The sequence below is a fragment of the Sceloporus occidentalis genome, unplaced genomic scaffold (genome assembly GCF_023333645.1).
Source record: "Sceloporus occidentalis isolate IW3139 unplaced genomic scaffold, rSceOcc1.0.p SCAF_102, whole genome shotgun sequence".
In the NCBI taxonomy this organism is placed as follows: domain Eukaryota; kingdom Metazoa; phylum Chordata; class Lepidosauria; order Squamata; family Phrynosomatidae; genus Sceloporus; species Sceloporus occidentalis.
Genome location: NW_028317082.1, coordinates 595,001 through 614,031, shown reverse-complemented (window position 1 = coordinate 614,031; position 19,031 = coordinate 595,001). Strand labels below are relative to the sequence as shown.

The window sequence follows — 19,031 nt, the reverse complement described above, 5'->3', positions numbered from 1 at the left end:
AAATTTACTGTTAACTAAAACTCCTAAATCCTTTTCCATGTCAGTCGTCCCCAGTGTTTTCCCATTTAATACATATTCCCAGCCTGGATTTTTCTTCCCCATGTGCATAACCTTACATTTATCTGTTTTGAACCTCATCTGCCACATCCCAGCCCAAGCCTCCAACCTATGCAGATCCATTTGTAATCGTGCACTGTCCTCTATTGTGTTAACCACGTTACAGAGCTTAGTATCGTCTGCAAAGATTGATACTTTACTATACAATCCCTCTACAAGGTCATTAATAAATATATTAAAAAGAATAGGACCCAAAACTGACCCCTGTGGTACCCCACTAGCAACAGTAACCCACTCAGAGTATGTACCATTAATAACCACCCTCTGTTTCCTATCACTGAGCCAGTTACTTACCCACATACAAACATTCTCCCCCAGCCCAAGCATTCTCATTTTATGTACCAGCCTTTTATGTGGCACCGTATCAAATGCTTTGGAAAAATCAAGATATACGACATCCAGCGATTCACCCCGATCCAGTCTTGAGCTCACCTCCTCATAAAAGCTGATCAGGTTAGTTTGACAGGACCGATCCCTTGTAAACCCATGATGGAGTCATACATTTATTTTCATTGAGATACTCCAAAATAGCATCTCTTAGGAAACCCTCAAACAGTTTACACACAACAGAAGTTAAACTAACAGGCCTATAATTCCCCGGGTCACTTTTTGTCCCCTTTTTGAATATTGGCACAACATTTGCTATGCGCCAGTCCTGGGGAACAGACCCTGTCACAATAAGTAGATCTTATTATCCAGTATTATCTTATGGACTCGATTGCTAGTTTTTAATTTCTTCAGTCTATTAGTCATCATTTTATCTACTCTGTTACTACAGCAATAATATGTAGTTTTTAGCTTCTCCATATTAATAACTGTTCTTTCCATCAGTTTATCATTGATTCGAGCTTGGATTTGTTTAATTTTTTCCGATTTATCTAAGGTTGGATTTTTTTTATTTTCTAGAAGTTCCTGGTTGTACAACAGATAGAGCTCCGCCAAAGTTCTTCCTTGTTTTCTCCTAATTGTATTTTTCAGCTTAATTAAATATCCTCTCATTACTGTTTTAAAGGCACACCAGTTATTTACTATTGAGGTATCATTGGGATTATTTTCCTTAAAAAATAAATTTATTAGGTCAGATAAATATTTCACATTGTCTTTGTTGAGGAGAATAGAGTCGTCTAATTTCCAAGTAGTCCGTACATTCTTATTAATATTATTTTTAATTACCATAATAATAATATTATGGTCTGACCAGGTGTTGTTTCTAATCTCATTTTTTTTAATCCTATTGATAAGAGATGGAGAGCTTAGTATATAATCGATACGGGAATATGACAAATGAACATGAGAAAAATGCGTATAGTCTCTTTCAAGTGGGTGAAAAACTCTCCAAATATCCATAAGTTCATAGTTATTTAAAGAATTATTGAAAGTTCTTGCTTGAGACTTTATCTTTTTTTCATTAGCTCTTTTTTTTTAAGTTTTCGTATCTAAATTGCTATCTAGGACACAATTGAAATCCCCTGCTATAATACAACAGCCGGTCTTAATATTATCTACCTGATCTAATATCTTGTTCAGAAGATGTACTGGAGAGATATTTGGTAAATAAACATTCACCAGTGTAAACCACTCTTCATTTAATTTGCAGACTACAATTAAAAATCTACCTTCCGGATCATGAAATTCAAACTTAACTTCAATTTGAAGTGCTGCAGAAAACACTATTGCGACTCCTCTTTTTTTTTTTACTTCATTTGAGGCATGGATCATAATCGGAAATTTCTTCCCTCCCCATTTATTCTTATCTATTCGTCTCCAATGGGTCTCCTGTAGGAAACCTACGTCTATATGTTCTCTACATAGAAAATTGTAAACTATAGAACGTTTATGTGGCGAGTTTAAGCCTTGGGTGTTGACTGAACACACCTTGATCATTCAAAAATTCTTGGGATCCCCTGTCTCAATTCCCCTATGCAGCCAAGCAAAAACCAGTTAACAAAGAAACAAAATAACATATAAAAAAAAACTGTCTTACAAACATTCAATCCGATCCTCCTTAGGCACCAAAAGGGCCCAAAGGGAGGAGGAAAAGAAACATTTAAAACCTCCTTGGTCTTCAGTGTTACTGAAACAAGGAATTCATTCATCAAGAAACAACAAACAAAACTATAGAGAAACTCGAGTATGTAACCCAAGTCCCTCTGAGTGAGAAGTCTGAAAACTGACATACCTCCTATGTCTAATTTAAGACATAAAGTAGAGATGACAGCACTCGCTGATCTTTAGTAAGTTTATCATAATATATATAAGGGTGATGGAGAGGAAATTATATAAATTGCTCAATAATATGATATTGATATACTACTAAACATAATCGAGAATGTGTGAAAAATGTCTTCTGCAATTTCTTAATTCCTTTATATTGTATCGGACTAACCAAAAGTAGAAAAAATGTCAAATAATTGACTAATTAGTTTCATGTATGTTCCATATAGAACTTTAAAATACATATAATAGTGCCCTATATTGAACCCTCAAATCTCCTAAATTTTTCCATAATAGTCATTAAAAAAGTGTGTATCATCCGCTTAGCACCCAAATAGGATCTGCCTCTTTTTTTATCCGATTGATATCCTGTATACTCCACATGGAATCTTGAAGTGTTATTAATAGCCCCTTTCTCGAGTTCTCGAATCCCTTGTGTTTTATTAAAATAACTATAATATTGTGAAAAAAATCTATTTACTAATTAACACCCGGAGAGTGTCATCCAATTTTAGATAGCAAACATTCTTATATTAATTTAGTGTCCGACACTGTGTCACCAGCTTTCTATTATTATTAAACCCTTAAACATGGTCAGAAATATACCGAAAAAAAAATAAAAAAAATAAATTATTATTTAATTAACACCCAAAAAGTGTCATCCAATTTTAACTAGCAAACATTCTTATATTTAATTTAGTGTCGAACATTGTGTCACCAACCTTTTGTTATTATTAAACCCTTAAGCATGATCAGAAATACAGAAATATACCCAAAAAACATCTATTATCTAATTAACACCCCGATAGTGTCATCCAATTTTAGGTAGCAAATTAGTGTCCAACATTGTGTCATCAGCCTTTTGTTATTATTAGACCCTTAGACATGGTCAGAAATATATCACAAAAAAAACCCCAAAAACATCTATTATCTAATTATCACCTAGATAGTGTCACCCAATTTTTAAATAACAAACATTCTTATATTTAATTATTATCCAACACTGTGTCATCAACCTTTTGTTACTATTAAACCCTTAAACATGGTCCAAAAAAAAAAAAAATAAAGTGTCAGTTTGGTAAGATTGTCTTCAAATACTTGCACCATTCAGCCAAAGCAGTTGGTGAGTCGTAGGATCTTACTTGACCTTCCCATCAGAATCTCACATTCGATGAACTAGTCCAGCTATATTTAATATTGTTTTGTCTTAAAAAAGACAACGATGTAGAGAATTCCTTCCTCCATAGCCGGGTTTGATATGATAGATCTTGATATATTTGGATATTCTGGTAAACTTTGTCTTTCAAATTGGAGTTTCTTTTGGCACGCAGAACTAATTCTTTTGGATATAGGGATGAAAAAGAGACGATAACATCTCGCGATGATGTTTCAGGTAAGCCGTTTGGTCGTCTAAGCCTGAAAATTTTATCAGTGATTAGATCAGAATCTTTTAGAGTCATACCCATTGCTTGAAATAGATCAAATAAAAAGGATTTAAGTTGATCTTGTGTAACTTTCTCCAGAATATTCCTGAAACGAAGATTTGTTCTCCTAAGGCTATCCTCTAAATCTCTCAGCTTTATCTCAATCTTGTCCACTCTATGAGTAACCGTTGTAATAGTTTCTTTCAAAGTTGAGCAGTTTAGATCAAGATTTAGAATTTTACTTTCAACTTCCAATAATTTGTTGGCCAGCCCATTTAATTCTTGTTTAATTTCTGTAGAACCCTTAGATATCTCTTTTTTAATTTCATCAAAATGAGCAAGCATAAAGTCTTGAGACACTGATGAAGTAGGGCTGAGGCTGTTACGAGTTTGAAGATCCTGGGATTCATCCGATTGAGACAATGTGGATATATTTAAGTTTTTTTCTTTATTTCTCTCCAAATAAGGAGAAAAAAAATCAACCAAAGATCCAGTTTGTTTCTCTTTTTTCTCTTTTTTATCTCTTTTTAATTGGTCTTTGAGAGGGTCTCTATTCACATTTCTTTTAGATGCCATATTGAAAAAATATCGTATGCCGCCAAGCTGCCGAGTCCACAAAACGAATCAGTATGGTGTCAATATAACATATAGATGTCAATAGTATTATATTTGATATATCCTAGTTTGTCTTTAAACATGATACAAAAAAAAAAAAAAGTTCCAGGCTTTTTAGTTTTAGTATCCAAAAATTTGCAGATCTTAGAGCTTTACAGAGCTTTATAGAGCTTTATAGCCTTTATGTAATATATATTATAGGGAATCAGCTGAATCCGGTCCAAAGTTCCCGCAATTCCACCTCAGTCCGGCACCTCTATAATGCTCATCCGAACCGGTCAGCCACAACCGGCTTCCTCCCTCCAGCCGGAATAGCTTTTAAACATTTAATTAAATAATTATCATCCTACCGGCGTCGGCAGATGTCAGTACGCCAGGGGAAATCACCACCGCCTCGTCTCTCGTACCGGAAACTGAAATGTCTCCCCACAAGCAGGAAAGAGGCAAGAGCAGACCGGAACGATCGGCTCCGAGTCAGGTAAGCCAGCCGAGTCACACAACATGCTGCAGGATGCCGTGAAACTGGCAGCAGTATCTCAAGCCGCACACCTCTCCATCAGACCCTTCCTTCCCCACAGCGAGAGCGCATCTCCACCTTCTATGACGTGCACGTCATCACGTCATCACGTCCCCTTCCTTTTTCCTCCTCTGCAACATCTTATTCTCCTGTACAGCTGGGATCAACATGGAGCTCGTCGGCAAATGAAGCAGCCTGAAGACATCCGCGAAGCCAATCTTCGCCTCCTTTCTCGGCCAACCGGACTTGCAGCATCTTCATTAACTCGTCCATGACGTCTTCAGCTTACCAACGTCGCTACTGCTAACCAGACTCAAGGTCAGTGCAGAAAGCTAAGCGGTTCGCCAGGTAAGTAGACTAGCCCCTCATGAGAACCTCTATTTATAGTTAGTTTTCCCGCCCCTTAGCGCAGCGCGAGGCACCCCTAAAGGCAGCGCGAGGCACCCACAAGATAGCGCGGGGCAGTCAAAAATGCGGCAAAGCGCTAGTGCAGGCGCAAAACAAAACTAACTTATATAACTTTTTTTTATATCATTAACATTTACTGGTAAAACTTTTTTCCTATAGGGTCGTCTTATATTCAGGCTTTTTCTTTTTTTTCATAAATTAATATTCAGATTTTGGGGGGGTCGTCTTATAATCAGGGATGTCTTATAATCGAGCAAATACGGTACTATTTACATTAAGTTTGGGGTTAGAGGTAAGGAGAATAGATTTTCAACAACAAAGAAAAGCAATATTGTGAGAGAACAATTTAACACATAAGCCTAAATTAGTTTTTTCTATTCTCTGTAGTGTCTACTAAATTGTCTAGGGTAAACTCTTGAGACACTTTCTAACCTATGAGTACTAAAATAAGAACTTGTCAAGAATACAATTTATGTCAATGGAAGCCCCTGTGAATATATCTACAAAGTAGTCAAGAGTTCTTACAACAAAAAGTGTACTGTATTCTAGACTAGGCCATTTTATCTGCAAGTAAAGTAAAAAATAGACTTGTGCATTCGTATTCAAGCGAACATGAAAACGAACACGAAGGGTGCTTTTTCATTGTTCAGCCCGTATACAAAGACACACAACACAAAGAGTCTTCGTGTTCGTCTTCGTTTACTAATCTCCCTGGCGTCTTCCCCATCTAGCCTACCTTGTCTATGCAGCATTGCAGGGGTTTAACAGGAGTGGAAATCTGTAGGTTCGCCGTCAGGCGTTAAAGGGCCGTGCGAGCGACTCTATTGGTCGCCTGCAGGGGCCTCCTCTGGCATCAACTAATTAGTTGATGTTAGAGGAGGCCCCTTCCAGCGAACAATAAAGTCGTTCTCATGGCCCTTTAACTCCTGAAGGCGAACCTATGGATTCCCGCTCCCGTTAACCCCTGCCATGCTGTGTAGATAACTGGAGCGGAAATGGTACTACTTGCCAGGTTTATATGCAAGAATATATTAGCACTATTACACCTGACAAATTCATGATAAGGAATGATAGCATAATACAGGCCACCCTTTTCTTTACAGGGTAGAATAGAAGATAGAGTGGGTTTTTTCCCTGCTAACTTTGTTCAGAAAGTCTATCAAAATGAAAAAATCTACCGCTGCAATAGGACATTTATTGGATGCAAAGAACAAGGACAAATAACAGTTAAAGAAAATCAGGTACGATCATTTTTATACTATTTCTTTCCATAGTAATATTATTATGAGGGTGTAATGGAAATGAGAATATTTTTGAATTGCATTAAAATATTTCTCTGAGTTCTCTGAGAGAATATTTCAACAAAGCATTTAATAACTGACTCTTGTTTTGATAGCACTGTGTTAACATGGTCAATATTTTTGTATTGCCTTTTTTAACTTGGTATGCTTATACTGGCAATTAATAGACCTCACTATTTTAGATTTCATAATTGCCCTACAAAGGTATGGTTGAAAAAAAAACACAGACCAACAATCAATAGTATGGCTGCTAGTCACCACTGTAATGTATTGTATAAAAATAAATACGGTAATATCTAAAGAAAATAACCCTTGTTATTGACTGATGAGCTCTTTTTAGAAAAAAAATGGGGAGGGAGGTTACCAAAATATCATGTGATTTAGTGCACAGTTTACCTAAACCTAGGTAGCTATGAAAAGATTAATTTACCCTGAAAAATATTTAATTTCCCCAGATGAAGAAAAAACTGCTTATATGGTTGTTACCTGAATTTAAATATAGGAAAATCCCATACCAAGTATGCTAGCATGTTAATTTAACTTTCCCATCCTGATCTTTCACCATACTTATCTTTAAATAGCATACTGAATGGTAACCCACTCTTCTGTGTCTTATTCCTGATATCTCCATGAATGTTGAGAATCTACCCAATGGCCTAAGGTTGCACACCAGCTGCTACCATGTTTTTTTGTGAAATATCTCCTGACTTTTTCTGAAACAAGACATTACTAAAATACCAATACATTTCAACCTGGTATTGTGGGCTACACTGGAGACATGAAACATGTAAATGCCCAAATAGGGCTTTGATTAAAATTATCATTTATTGCAAAGCTATAAAAATAGATTTTTTATTTTTTTTAAATCAGAGAAAGAAAGACAAAGGCATACCTTGAGATGGTGCAAATAGATGGTGTTGTCTAAGGTTAGAGAGGAATACACAAGTATGCCATCAAAATGTCAGGTCCCCACTGCGGTACTCACTGTCTTCCCGCGCCGTGTCCTCCTTCCAACACGCGCCACCGACATGGCAACCTACGAAGAGGGGTTCGGCGTGGTAGACCCACTCACTCCCAGGTGTTGGCAGTGCCGTGATCTCCCTCCTGGCACCCTGGTCCTCAGGATGGCCGGAACACGAATGCAGGGCCGTCCCAACAGTGATGGAGAACACGTTCCGTCTCTCGCACGCCCTCTAGTGCGCATACCCCACAACTTCTTAAAGGCACAGTAGGCGGCATTCCCAGGTGTATGAAATTATATTCATCTTGACATCAGAGGGAGTACCCCTCCCTCCTTCCTATAAATCTGTGTCCTTTTGGATACACAGTGCTCAGATATACTGTGCTTTCTGTGTATACACTTCAGTGCTTCCTTGCTTTTGATTCATCCGATATTGACCCTTCGCTTGCCTTATCGTGTATGAACCTTCGCTGCCTGAACTGACCTCTGCTAATCCTGACTTTGTCTACGCCTCACAAAATAAATGATAACATAGTGATCCAGTAACTCTCGAAAGATTTTGTTAATGAAGTGTTGGAAGGTCACAGGGGCGTTGCGTAAACCAAACAGCATTACTAAATATCCATACTGCCCATAGCGAGATCTGAAGGTGGTCTTACTCCTTACTAAATTATAGGCTGTAGTAGCGTACCTAGCGGGGGGCGGTCTGCCCCAGGTGCTGCTCATCAGGGGGGTGCCACCATGCCCGCACCCCTCCAGAGACAGACAGTAATGTCCGCCGCTAGAGGGGCAGGCTCGGTTGGGAAGATCAAGGATCTCCCTCTAACCGGCTTAAAGTCAATCAGGGGAGTGGGAGGTCTGTTAATGCAGACCTCCGATCCTGCTCCCGTGCGATGTGTGCGGCAACTGCTTCTGTGCGTCTGGATTTGATGTCATATTCCGGTGTCCAACACTGAGGCCGCGTCCACCACCTTCTGCGCTCACTGCACCGGAAGGACAGAACACAGAAGAAGAGGAGAAGGAGGAAAAGGGTTAGCATGGCATAGGGAGGCTGAAATCCCATTCCTATCATTCCCAGGTTCCAGCATGTACTGGCTGCCTGGGAATGATAGGAGTGTGATTGCTGTTAGCAAATATATATTTATAGTTTGGGGGTGATAGGCAGAGGAAAAGGCACAGAAGGTTTTCCATAATAAAGCAGTAAATTGCACACCTCGATCGGATACTATTTGAAGCAGGATGCCATGCAAACAGATAATATTGTTAACAAATACAGGGACTAGCTCAGGAGCCGAGGGGAACTTAGGGAGGGGAACAAAATGTGCCATCTTCGAAAACCGATCTACCACCACCCATATGACAATATTGCCCTCCGATGGAGGAAGGTCTACGATAAAGTCCATAGCTAAATGCGTCCAGGGTCAGAGGGGAATGGGCAGGGGTTAAAGCAAACCTGAGGGTCTCGGATGAAATCCTTTGGCAATAGCACAGGCGGTACAGGAGGCGACGAAATCCATGCAATCAGCATTTAATTTTGGCCACCAAAAGTGCCTACTTAAGATCTCTATGGTACTTTGAGCACTAGGATGGCCTGCGGGTTGGGACGCATGTGCCCAGGACAATTTTTTTTTTCCTTTCAGATGCAGGAACAAACAGAGTACCCATAGGCCATTTACTATGGACAGGAACCTTGGCCTGGGATACGGGAAATCAAGGGACTAAGTGAGACTGTGGCAATAATCTGGGAAGCGGGGAATGATGGGTTCTGGTTCAGGTTTAGCGTTTGTGTCAGATACCAATTGTCTAGACAATGCGTCCACTTTAACATTTTTGGACCCCGGATGGTATAAAATAAAAAACTGGAATCTTGAAAGAAACAATGACCATCTAGCTTGTCTGGGATTCAGTTTTTTAGCATGGCTGAGATACTTCAGGTTCTTATGATCAGTTAAAATAATTGCTCCCTCCAGAAGATGTTTCCACTCTTGAAGGGCCATAACAATACCCAACAGCTGCCGGTTCCCCACATCATAGTTCATCTCGGCCGTATAATAAAAAAAAAAAAAAATAGGCACACGATGTGACTGGAGGTCTGGAGAATGAATCAGGATATCATCCAGATAAACTATGACGAATTGAAAGGATATATCCCGAAAAATGTCATTGATGAATTCCTGAAACACAGCGGGGGCGTTACATAACCCAAAGGGCATGACGGTATATTCATAATGTCCCATTCTAGTATTGAAAGCGGTCTTCTATTCATCTCCCTTATGAATATGAATTAAGTTGTAGGCTCCACAGAGATCTAATTTAGTGAAAATTGTAAAATCCCTTAACCGATCAAATAATTCGGGAATGAGAGGTAGCGGATATTTATTCTTGACAGTTATACCGTTCAGACCCCGATAGTCAATGCATGGTCTCAATCCCCCATCCTTTTTCTCGGAAAAAAAAAACCCCGCTCTGGCAGGAGAGGTAGATTTGCAAATGAACCCTCTTTTCAAATTGTCCTTAATGGAATCTTCTAGAGCTTGAGATTCGGGTAAAGATAATGGATAAGTATGCCCTCGGGGGGGGGTGTAGGATGCCGGGTAAGAGTTCAATTGGGTAGTCATAAGGTCTGTGAGGAGGTAGTATCTCAGCTTGTTTTTTGTCAAAACATTCTTATATTCTTGAAATATCCCTACCGAAACTAATAACGGAGATGTCCGCTGAGTGATGACCGAGGGCTATAAAGGTCGACCGTCAATGGCAGAGATGCCAATCGGGGGTAGTACTTGGAGGAGAGGCAATTTATGCAGGAAGGCAAAGGATTTATCGATGAAGGAGCCTGCAGCCCCAGAGTCTAACATAGCAGAAGAGGAGATCTTCCTTTCACTCCACTCCAAAGAAACAGGAACAAGCAAGTTGTTTTTAAAATTAAAAAATGTTCTCCCAGGCAAGGCTCCTTGACTTGGACTGAGAGCGAGGTTTGTTGGGGCAAGATCGCACAAAATGACTCTTCTGACCACAGTATAAACAAAGTCCTTGAGACCTGCGACAAGCTTTCTCTACCAAGGACAGTTTAGTAGCTCCCAATTGCATGGGTTCCTCTGGAGGCAGAGTAGGTGAGGTAGGCCCCTGAGGAGAGAAGGAGCGAAGTTGATGATAGAAAGTACGTTCATATCTTTTAGCCTTTTGCGACTGTCTCTCTCTTGGATACGGCTGTCAAGTTTCAGAGTCAAGGAAACAAGGTCAGCAGGTTCATCCCTCAATCGTTCGGATAACCCATCATAACAGGCCGCTATAAGGGCTTCATCCAGTTAACCTCGGCAGCCAAGATTTTAAATTTGATAGCATAGTCACCAACCGAGCAAGAGCCCTGGATGGTGTGTAGCAAGGATAGAGAGGCCGTGGCAGCTTTCCCTGGAACATCAAAAGTTTTCCGAAACGCCGAAATGAAGGAAGCGCATTTATATATCAAAGGAGAATCCTTCTCCCACAATGGTGATGCCCAGGCTAAGGCTTTACTAGATAATAGAGAAATTAGATATCCCACTTTCGCTTTCTCAGACAGAAACAAGGAGGAGCGAGTTCAAATTGAATAGAACACTGGTTAAGGATGCCATGACAGGATTCCGGCTCTCCACTGTATTGAGTATGAGCCGGTAGTTTAACTAGAGCAGGCACGGAAGTAGATCCAGAAGCCACAGCCGAAGTTAAGAGAGAGAAGCCCCCAACAGCGATAATCCTGGACTTAGACGATCCCAACAGTGAGGCAGCCTCCGTGAAGGCAGAATATAGGTAGGGGTCAAATAAGCAAGGTACAACTGCAGACTAGATGAATACAAGCAGATCAGAAATGGAGGGGTTAACTCCAACAGAATTGTCAGGACAGCCGGGTCAGTAATGAAGCCAGGGGTCACAGCACAAGCGGGTAGTCAGACAAGTGGGGTCGGTACACAGGTATCACGAACAGAGGTACCAAATCACAAGGCAAAGTAGTCAGGCAGGCAAGGGTCAATAATCTGGAAACAGCAGTACAATCTCAGGAACGCAGGTAAGAGACCACAACAGGGTGCCTGAGAGTAGCACTACCGAGTTTTTAAATCTGGCACCACTCTCAAGCCCCACCTCCAACCAACATCATGGGCGGGCCTCCTGACGTCCATCAACTCCCCGGCTCCAGCCATGCAGCACAGCCCCGCCTCTTGAGGATTGATCAACGACCGGAGGACTGGTAAGTGGAGCACCTAATCTAGGTCTGACTATGAGACTAAGATCCAGATCCCCCGCAGCGATGCAGGGGACCTGGGTCCTCCTGTCTCCCCCCCCACCTTACCGGTACTTCTGAGTCCCCAGTGCTTAGTCCGGGCAGCGTTTAGCGCTCTATGCGAATCGCGTAGAGCTCTACACGCTGCCCGGACTATGCACCTCGGACTCTGAAACTCCGGAGGGAGTGTTAAATGGGGGGCATTTCTGGAGGCAGAGTGCTCAGTGGCATTTAGAGGGTTAAAAGGCATATCATGGGGTACAGTGGCATATAGGGGGTATAAGGCATTTCTGGGGCAGAGTGGCAAGCCAGGGGGGAGATGTGCATAACTGGGGGGGCAGGTTGAAAAAAAAAGGAAATAAAAACAAAATGTATTTTTTTTCCCTATAGGGTCGTCTTATATTCAGGCTTTTTCTTTTTTTCATAAATGAATATTCAGATTTTGGTAATTTTAACAGTTATGCTGTACCACTGTCAATGTGTGCCTCAGTATATACTGATAGGTGTTATGCTGTACCCCTATCAATGTCTGCCTCAGTATATAATGGTAACAGTTATGTTGTACCCCCGTCAATGTCTGCCTCTGTCAGGCACATACCTTTCTTCCTCCGTGGGAGGGGGGGACGACGTGGTGGCATGACGGGACACCGGTCTTCTTCGCGGCTCTGTCCATCGTCCGCTTCGCCGTCCTGGCTTCATCGTCCGCTTCGCCGCCGCTCCCATCCACCAATTGAATGTGCAGAGGCGAAGTTTTCTTACATGTAGGAATGGCTAGAGTTGAGGCAAGCTCAGTATCCAAAAAAAAAAACACACTGGCTCTGGAGTTCACCAATGCAGACAGGGAGATAGGACCAGGGAGAGGTATAGATAGGTAAGGGGTACGGACTGGTGCAGATTCTTGGGCCGTTGCATTGTATGGTGCAGATTCTTGGGCCATTGCATTGCATTGTATGTTAGTCTGCTTGCAGCTAAAGCTCCATGCACTCCCGTGTATGACCTTGGCTACGTTTATGATCCAGATTTGTGTACCAGACCCTGGCGTGTCCCAGACTTGCCTACCTGCCCAGCCGTTTCCAAGTCACGTGCCCAGTTCCCCTTTATTCTTTGATTCCAGTCCTGCTTTTCTGTCTGTTGTGTACCTGTCAGGACTCGGGTAATCAGGTCGTGTAGGAGCCCATGTGCAGGGGATACTTGAGGTTCGGTCTGTAACCCACGATGCATGATTATACAAACAAAGACACCACAAGCAGAAATCTAGGTAATGCAATGTATTGTATGTATATGACAGGACAAGCAAATAAGGGTAATACAGTCTGTAAGCAAGAAACCGGACGTATGGCAGGATAAATAAATACCGGTAATAAGTCTTTTGGCAGGGAGCCCACTTGGAAGGGCACGGAAGGCAGAGAGCCCTCTTGGAAGGGCACGAAAGGCACGAAGCCCACTTGGAAGGGCACGAAAGGCACAGAGCCCACTTGGAAGGGCACGAAAGGCACGGAGCCCACATGGAAGGGCACGGAGCCCACTTTGAAGGGTATGACACAAAGCAGGTAACCAGGAACGGTACAGGTGCAGAGCCACAGCAGAAAGGTCCACAGACTTCAATACAAAGAGTACTCCAGAGGGCGGAGGGTGGCCACTAGTGGTAGCAGATTTATATACCACAGGTATGAAAAAGCCATGGTTCAGGCAGTGAAAAAGTGGACCCTGACAGTACCTACCTACCCATCATGGTGCATCAAGGGGTACAGACAGAGCCCTGAGTATCCCCTGCAACTGGACTCCTACCCGTCCTGCTTGCCCAGGTCCTGACAAGAGCATTATTGTCAGAATGGCAAAATAAAAAAACCCAGAAATAATCGTCCTCAGGGGCCCTGCTGCTTACCTGTGCGTTGGTCGTACAGTGTGCGAGCAACGTCTCTTGTGCCGGCCAGGAGAAGCAGGAATCCAGCAGAGTCACGTGAATGCACGTCACATGACCCTGCTCCGTTACTTCTTCCCCTGGGCGGGGCAAGAGAAGTTGTTCACTCAGAAGCAGCAGGGCCCCTGCGGAAGTCTGTGAGTGAGAGCTCTGCAGTTCAGGTAAGGGGGTGGGATTATGAACGAGTATGCGTGATTAAGGGAATGAATGAGTATCTGTGAATGATTAGTATCTGTGAATGAATGAGTATATGAATGAGTGTATGATAGCATGGATGTGTTAGTGTGGGGGGGATAGCATGGCATAGGGAGGCTGTAATCACACTGCTATCATGCCCCGGTTCCAGCACATACTCGCTGCCTAGGCATGATAAGAGTGTGATTGCTGTTAGCAATATATATATATCTATATCTATATATATATATACAGCATATAGATATATAAATATATATATACATATATAGATAGATAGATAGATAGATAGATAGATAGATAGATATAATGTTTTGGGTTTTTCTGTCCAATTTTGGTGTATTAACCACACTTTTATAAAAAGTAAGTAACACACCAAAACTGAACAGAAAAATTCACTAACAATATTAGTATATGTATATGTTTGTTAATAGCAATCACACTCTTATCATGCCCAGGAAACCAGTACACGCTAGAACCTGGGCATGATAGGAGTGTGATTGCAGTTAGTAATCATATATATATATATATATATATATATAGTTATTGAATTTTCTTGTCAAATTTTGGTATGTTACCTACTTTTAATAAAAGTGTTTTGATTTATGTATTTTTATTTTTGAAGGTGGGGGGGTCATTTTTGGCCAAGTGAATGCTGAATTATTGGTTCCTGTTTCAGTCCAGAATTTTCATTTCGGTGCATCCCTAGTACTGAGGCTTACAGAATACCAAGCAAGGATCAACAGGAACTTTTTTCTTTTAAACGTTCCCGGGGTTTTAGGTCACCGATGACATGTCTGAGCAGCCTCTATTCTCACCCAGAACGGAGCACACAAGAGTAAGTCTCTGGAAAAAGGCTCCGTGCGCAGGAGGTGGGGGGTATTCGGGTGAGGCGCTGCGCATTGATGCCCAATGGGTACCGCGAGCGCCTGCCCGACCAGCACGACGAATGGGCGCCAGACAACGTGTGTCTATTGTCTCAATGCACTGTGAAGAGGATGGTTTGAGTGGCCAAACAATTACCAAGCATCCCAGGTGGAGAATTGCAGAAGTTAGTTGTGTCTTGGGGTCAGAAAGTCACTGAACCTACAATACGATATCACCTACATCACCATAAGCTCTTTGAAAGGGTTTCATCTGAATCGAATGGGCAGGAAAGATAACTTGTTGACCAAAAGAATAGGTCAAAAACAACCAAAAAATTCCTCTGAAGTGTCTGGGTCATTTGCACATGTCAAGTGATAAGTAAGCTGGCCTCTATTTGTCTGAATGTTTGGATGCAGTACCTGTATAGGGAGATAAGAGTTCTCTGGACGGTCTGGACAAAGTTATCAAAAAGGTCCACCATTCTCCTAGCTGGTCCCAACCAATTGCCAAGGGCTACAGTGATATTAAAAACTGTGTTTTCATATGCATTTTATTTATGGCTAATTTGTTCTCACAAATATACTTTATAAATGCATGGTTTTTCCCTATTCTGGAATCCCACACATGTGCTGTATGCACAATAATGGAACCGAATCAATTACAAATACACAACAAGCTGCAAGAATAAATGCAATCATCATACATTCAGTGCAGCTCACGTTATAATATGCATTATGTCATTATCAGCATAGTTGTGCAGTGTTACATTGCTTGTTATGGCCACTAACAGTATAAAATGTACGTAAGCATCAAATATCCACTGCAGCTTGCATGATAGCAGATGCAATAATGACTCAAAATTGATTACAACTAAGTATTTAACTCCTCTAGTCGGTCTAACTTCACACAAAAAATAAGGCGGACAGACACCTTAAAACAAAAAAGACAGGCTTGCACTGTATAAAAAAAGTCTTGCTATAGCTTAGCATTTTGAGGCATTACTAATATTTTATTTTAATTTTTTTTTTAAATAATGCCTGCTGCCATTGCCCACTTAAGAGATTTGAAATTTCATAACATTTAGAACTTTTTTTTATAAATATTTGTGTATGTGTAGATAATCTTACATATTTGATTACATATGCAATTGCCATTCCGTAGCATTCCCCTGCAAATACAGGATAGTTCTTGCAAAATGAATGTAGTCATTGCAAACAATATAGCATGCAACTCCACCTCCATAATGTGTATCTAAAGGGACAGATGCATTAAAAGGAAAGAAAAGATAAAAGGGAAAAAAACAGCTAAAACATGTATTTTTAATCACTGGGTACATGTCTGTTTTTCGGCTGTTGTGAGCAACAACTCCCATTATGTTGTGCATCCATATGGCAAAACATGACAGAATCGAGATGCCACTACAGCTATAAAAGTCATCAAGCTCAGGCCTATAAAATTATGTAACGTGACCCTGCTGTGTTCCTGTCTCCCCGTGCCGGTTCAAAATTCTTTAGAATTCAACCTAGACTGGCCCAGTCGAAGTTGGAAGGGCCCTTTCTGAACAATTATGAACTGGCAGGAGGAGACAAGAAGTGGTCGTAGGGGTTGCCCCTTGTAGTTACGCCACTGTAACAAAATATTAAAATGTAACATTACAGTTGCTTGACCGTTAGAATTTAGTTTCAAACAGTTTAAAACATGTTTTACCAATGCACTTGATGAGACAGAGTATATATTATATGCTTGTAGATGTATAACTCCTGTTTTGCTGATACTGTAATCCAAGTTTTTGTATTACCTAATTGTATCCAAATAAGAATACAGGTAATAACAGGGACATTGATGGTCTTGGAGGAGTAGTTTCTCATGCAGTATTTCATATATAAATAAAGCACGCTTGTGACCTTAACATCAATAGAATTTTGTTTGATTGTATTCAATCCATGTCTTCTTGTTTTTCTCCCTCAAAATTAGGTTTGTACGAGTTGCGAAAATGAACACAATGGCTTTCTTAAGGTAACCAGTGGGAAGAAAAAAGGCTTTGTACCTTTAGATGTTCTAGAGAATATCTGACTTAATATCCTGAATGTCACTACTGGACATGCTTTCTGGAAATGAAGTCTACTTTAAGTGGCTTCACATCAGCAAGAGAAGTTGCATACTGACCAATGTTAAGTGGACAGAAAGTTGTAATAGACCAGAAATAAAATTACTTTGAAGACTGTTAGTAAAATAAAATTAGGTTGGTATGAGACTGAGTGAAATAAAATAATCTTCCTAAATGGAAAAGCTTGTTGTGAGTAGATTGATTTACTATGATAGTATACACTTATATAAATCATTAAACAAATGACAATTGGTTGTACAATTTCATGTGTGAATGACACAATTCTTTCTCAAATGTTTTCTGTCACATAATGTATACTTACACTAGGGCCAACCTGTATATAATTTGCTAGCATTCTACAAGACAAATTAGGTATATATGACAGATTTACTCTTTGTGAGCTAGGCACTGCCTTGAGATTTTATAGTTAATGAAATCACTGACTTCACTGTGCATTATGAAGGACCAACCTGGTACATTTTCCTTTGCAATAAGGGTGCCCTTGCATAATGTATCGTTAAATCATCGAAAATTGCTGAATGTGACATCGCCTATTTAATATGTACCATGCTGGATCAACCTAAGGCTATCAGTTGGCCTTTCATACTGTATGCACATTTTTGTTTGTACCATTATTCATGTATAATTCTAGTAACTGTGTAATATCTTAACAAAACACAAATTTTGGAGTTACTTTCTATTATTAGTGTTATTATTAATAATAATAATTTCTCATGCCTCAACATTTGATTCATCGTGTGTCCTTAGTTTGAGAAATACAGTTTACAATGCAGGACATTCAAATCATAATATAATGTAGGTTAACCCCTTCAATCCCCTATAGACGTACCGGGACGTCTAGCCCTTCGTGCAGCGTCAGGAACACATCCCTGCCGCTGCACGGGAGAACAGGCTGTCGTTTCACAGCCTGGACCCCCCCCTGGCAGCAGAAGCCAGCGTCGCTGGCTTTCTGCTGCCCGATCTCCTGTAACAACTTGGTGTGTCATTAGCCTTGGGGGACTGAACCACATCCGGGTCAGTGACATTACTGCCGGATGTGTGACACTGGGGGAGAGAGAGAGAGAGAGAGTTCGTTTTGCAGAGCTGCAGTGCTTAGTGCAAAACCACATCATATATTGGGGATAGTGTAGTGTTTTAGAAATTGGCCAGGTAGGTACAATGGCGCAACATGTCTTCAGCGCTGAGGAGGCTCATGACTGCCTCACTCAGTCTGATGACGATGCCACTCTGACCGCGTCATACGCTGAGGCCACTCTGACCGCGTCAGACGCCGAGGCCACTCTGACTGCATCAGATATTGATCCAATATCTGAGGAATCCTGCTGTGCGTCAGATAATGACGAGTCAGAGGAAGACGATGATGGCCAGGGTCCATCTGCTAAAGCCAGGCATGGAGAGTCTGACTCTAAATATAATTGGGTGCCCCCAAATATGATAGACCCAGTAATCCCTGCTTTTACTGGGACTCCTGGCATCAGATGTGACATTGATGCTAGCGAGCCAAAGTCATTTTTCCATTTAATGTTTGCCCCCGAGCTAGCAGCTCAAACAAACCTCTATGCAGCCCAGTGTCAGGCAGCTGACCAAGGAGACAGAAGCCAGACCTGGTACCCCACTGACTCCCATGAAATTAGAAGATTTTGGGCCCTGACCCTTATGATGGGCATTGTGAAAAAGCCCACGATACGCTCCTATTGGAGCACAGATCCCATAATATCCACCCCTGCTTTTTCCCAAATAATGCCCTGGAAAAGGTACTTTGGGCTCCTAAGATTTTTACATTTTACTGACAATTCCCAATGCCCCCCTAGAGAGCACCCCCAATTTGACCGTTTATATAAATTGAGGCCCATTATTAATTATTTTTCAATTAAATTCCCTGAAATTTATACCCCCGATAAAAATGTGGCTGTAGACGAGTCCCTGGTCCTATTCAAGGGTAGACTGAACTTCAAACAGTATATCCCGTCCAAGCGAGCGAGGTACGGTGTAAAGTTATATAAACTTTGCGAGAGTGGGACGGGATAAACTGTTTCCTTCAGAATCTACGAAGGGAAAGACAGTCACCTTGATCCCCCTGGCTGCCCACAATCTGTGGGTACTAGTGGGAA

At 41.2% G+C, this 19,031-nt stretch overlaps 1 protein-coding gene across 1 annotated transcript in view; it reads left to right on the top strand.

Moving 5' to 3' along the window:
• LOC149283560 (SH3 and cysteine-rich domain-containing protein-like) overlaps positions 1-16,865 on the top strand; it is a 191,878-nt gene extending 175,013 nt beyond the window's left edge. The window contains exons 11-12 of the mRNA XM_089497383.1: positions 6,399-6,536; positions 16,767-16,865. Of these exons, the coding sequence (XP_089353509.1) occupies positions 6,399-6,536; positions 16,767-16,865 (237 nt within the window). The remainder of the gene's footprint in view (positions 1-6,398; positions 6,537-16,766) is intronic.
• The last annotated feature ends 2,166 nt before the right edge of the window (positions 16,866-19,031 follow it).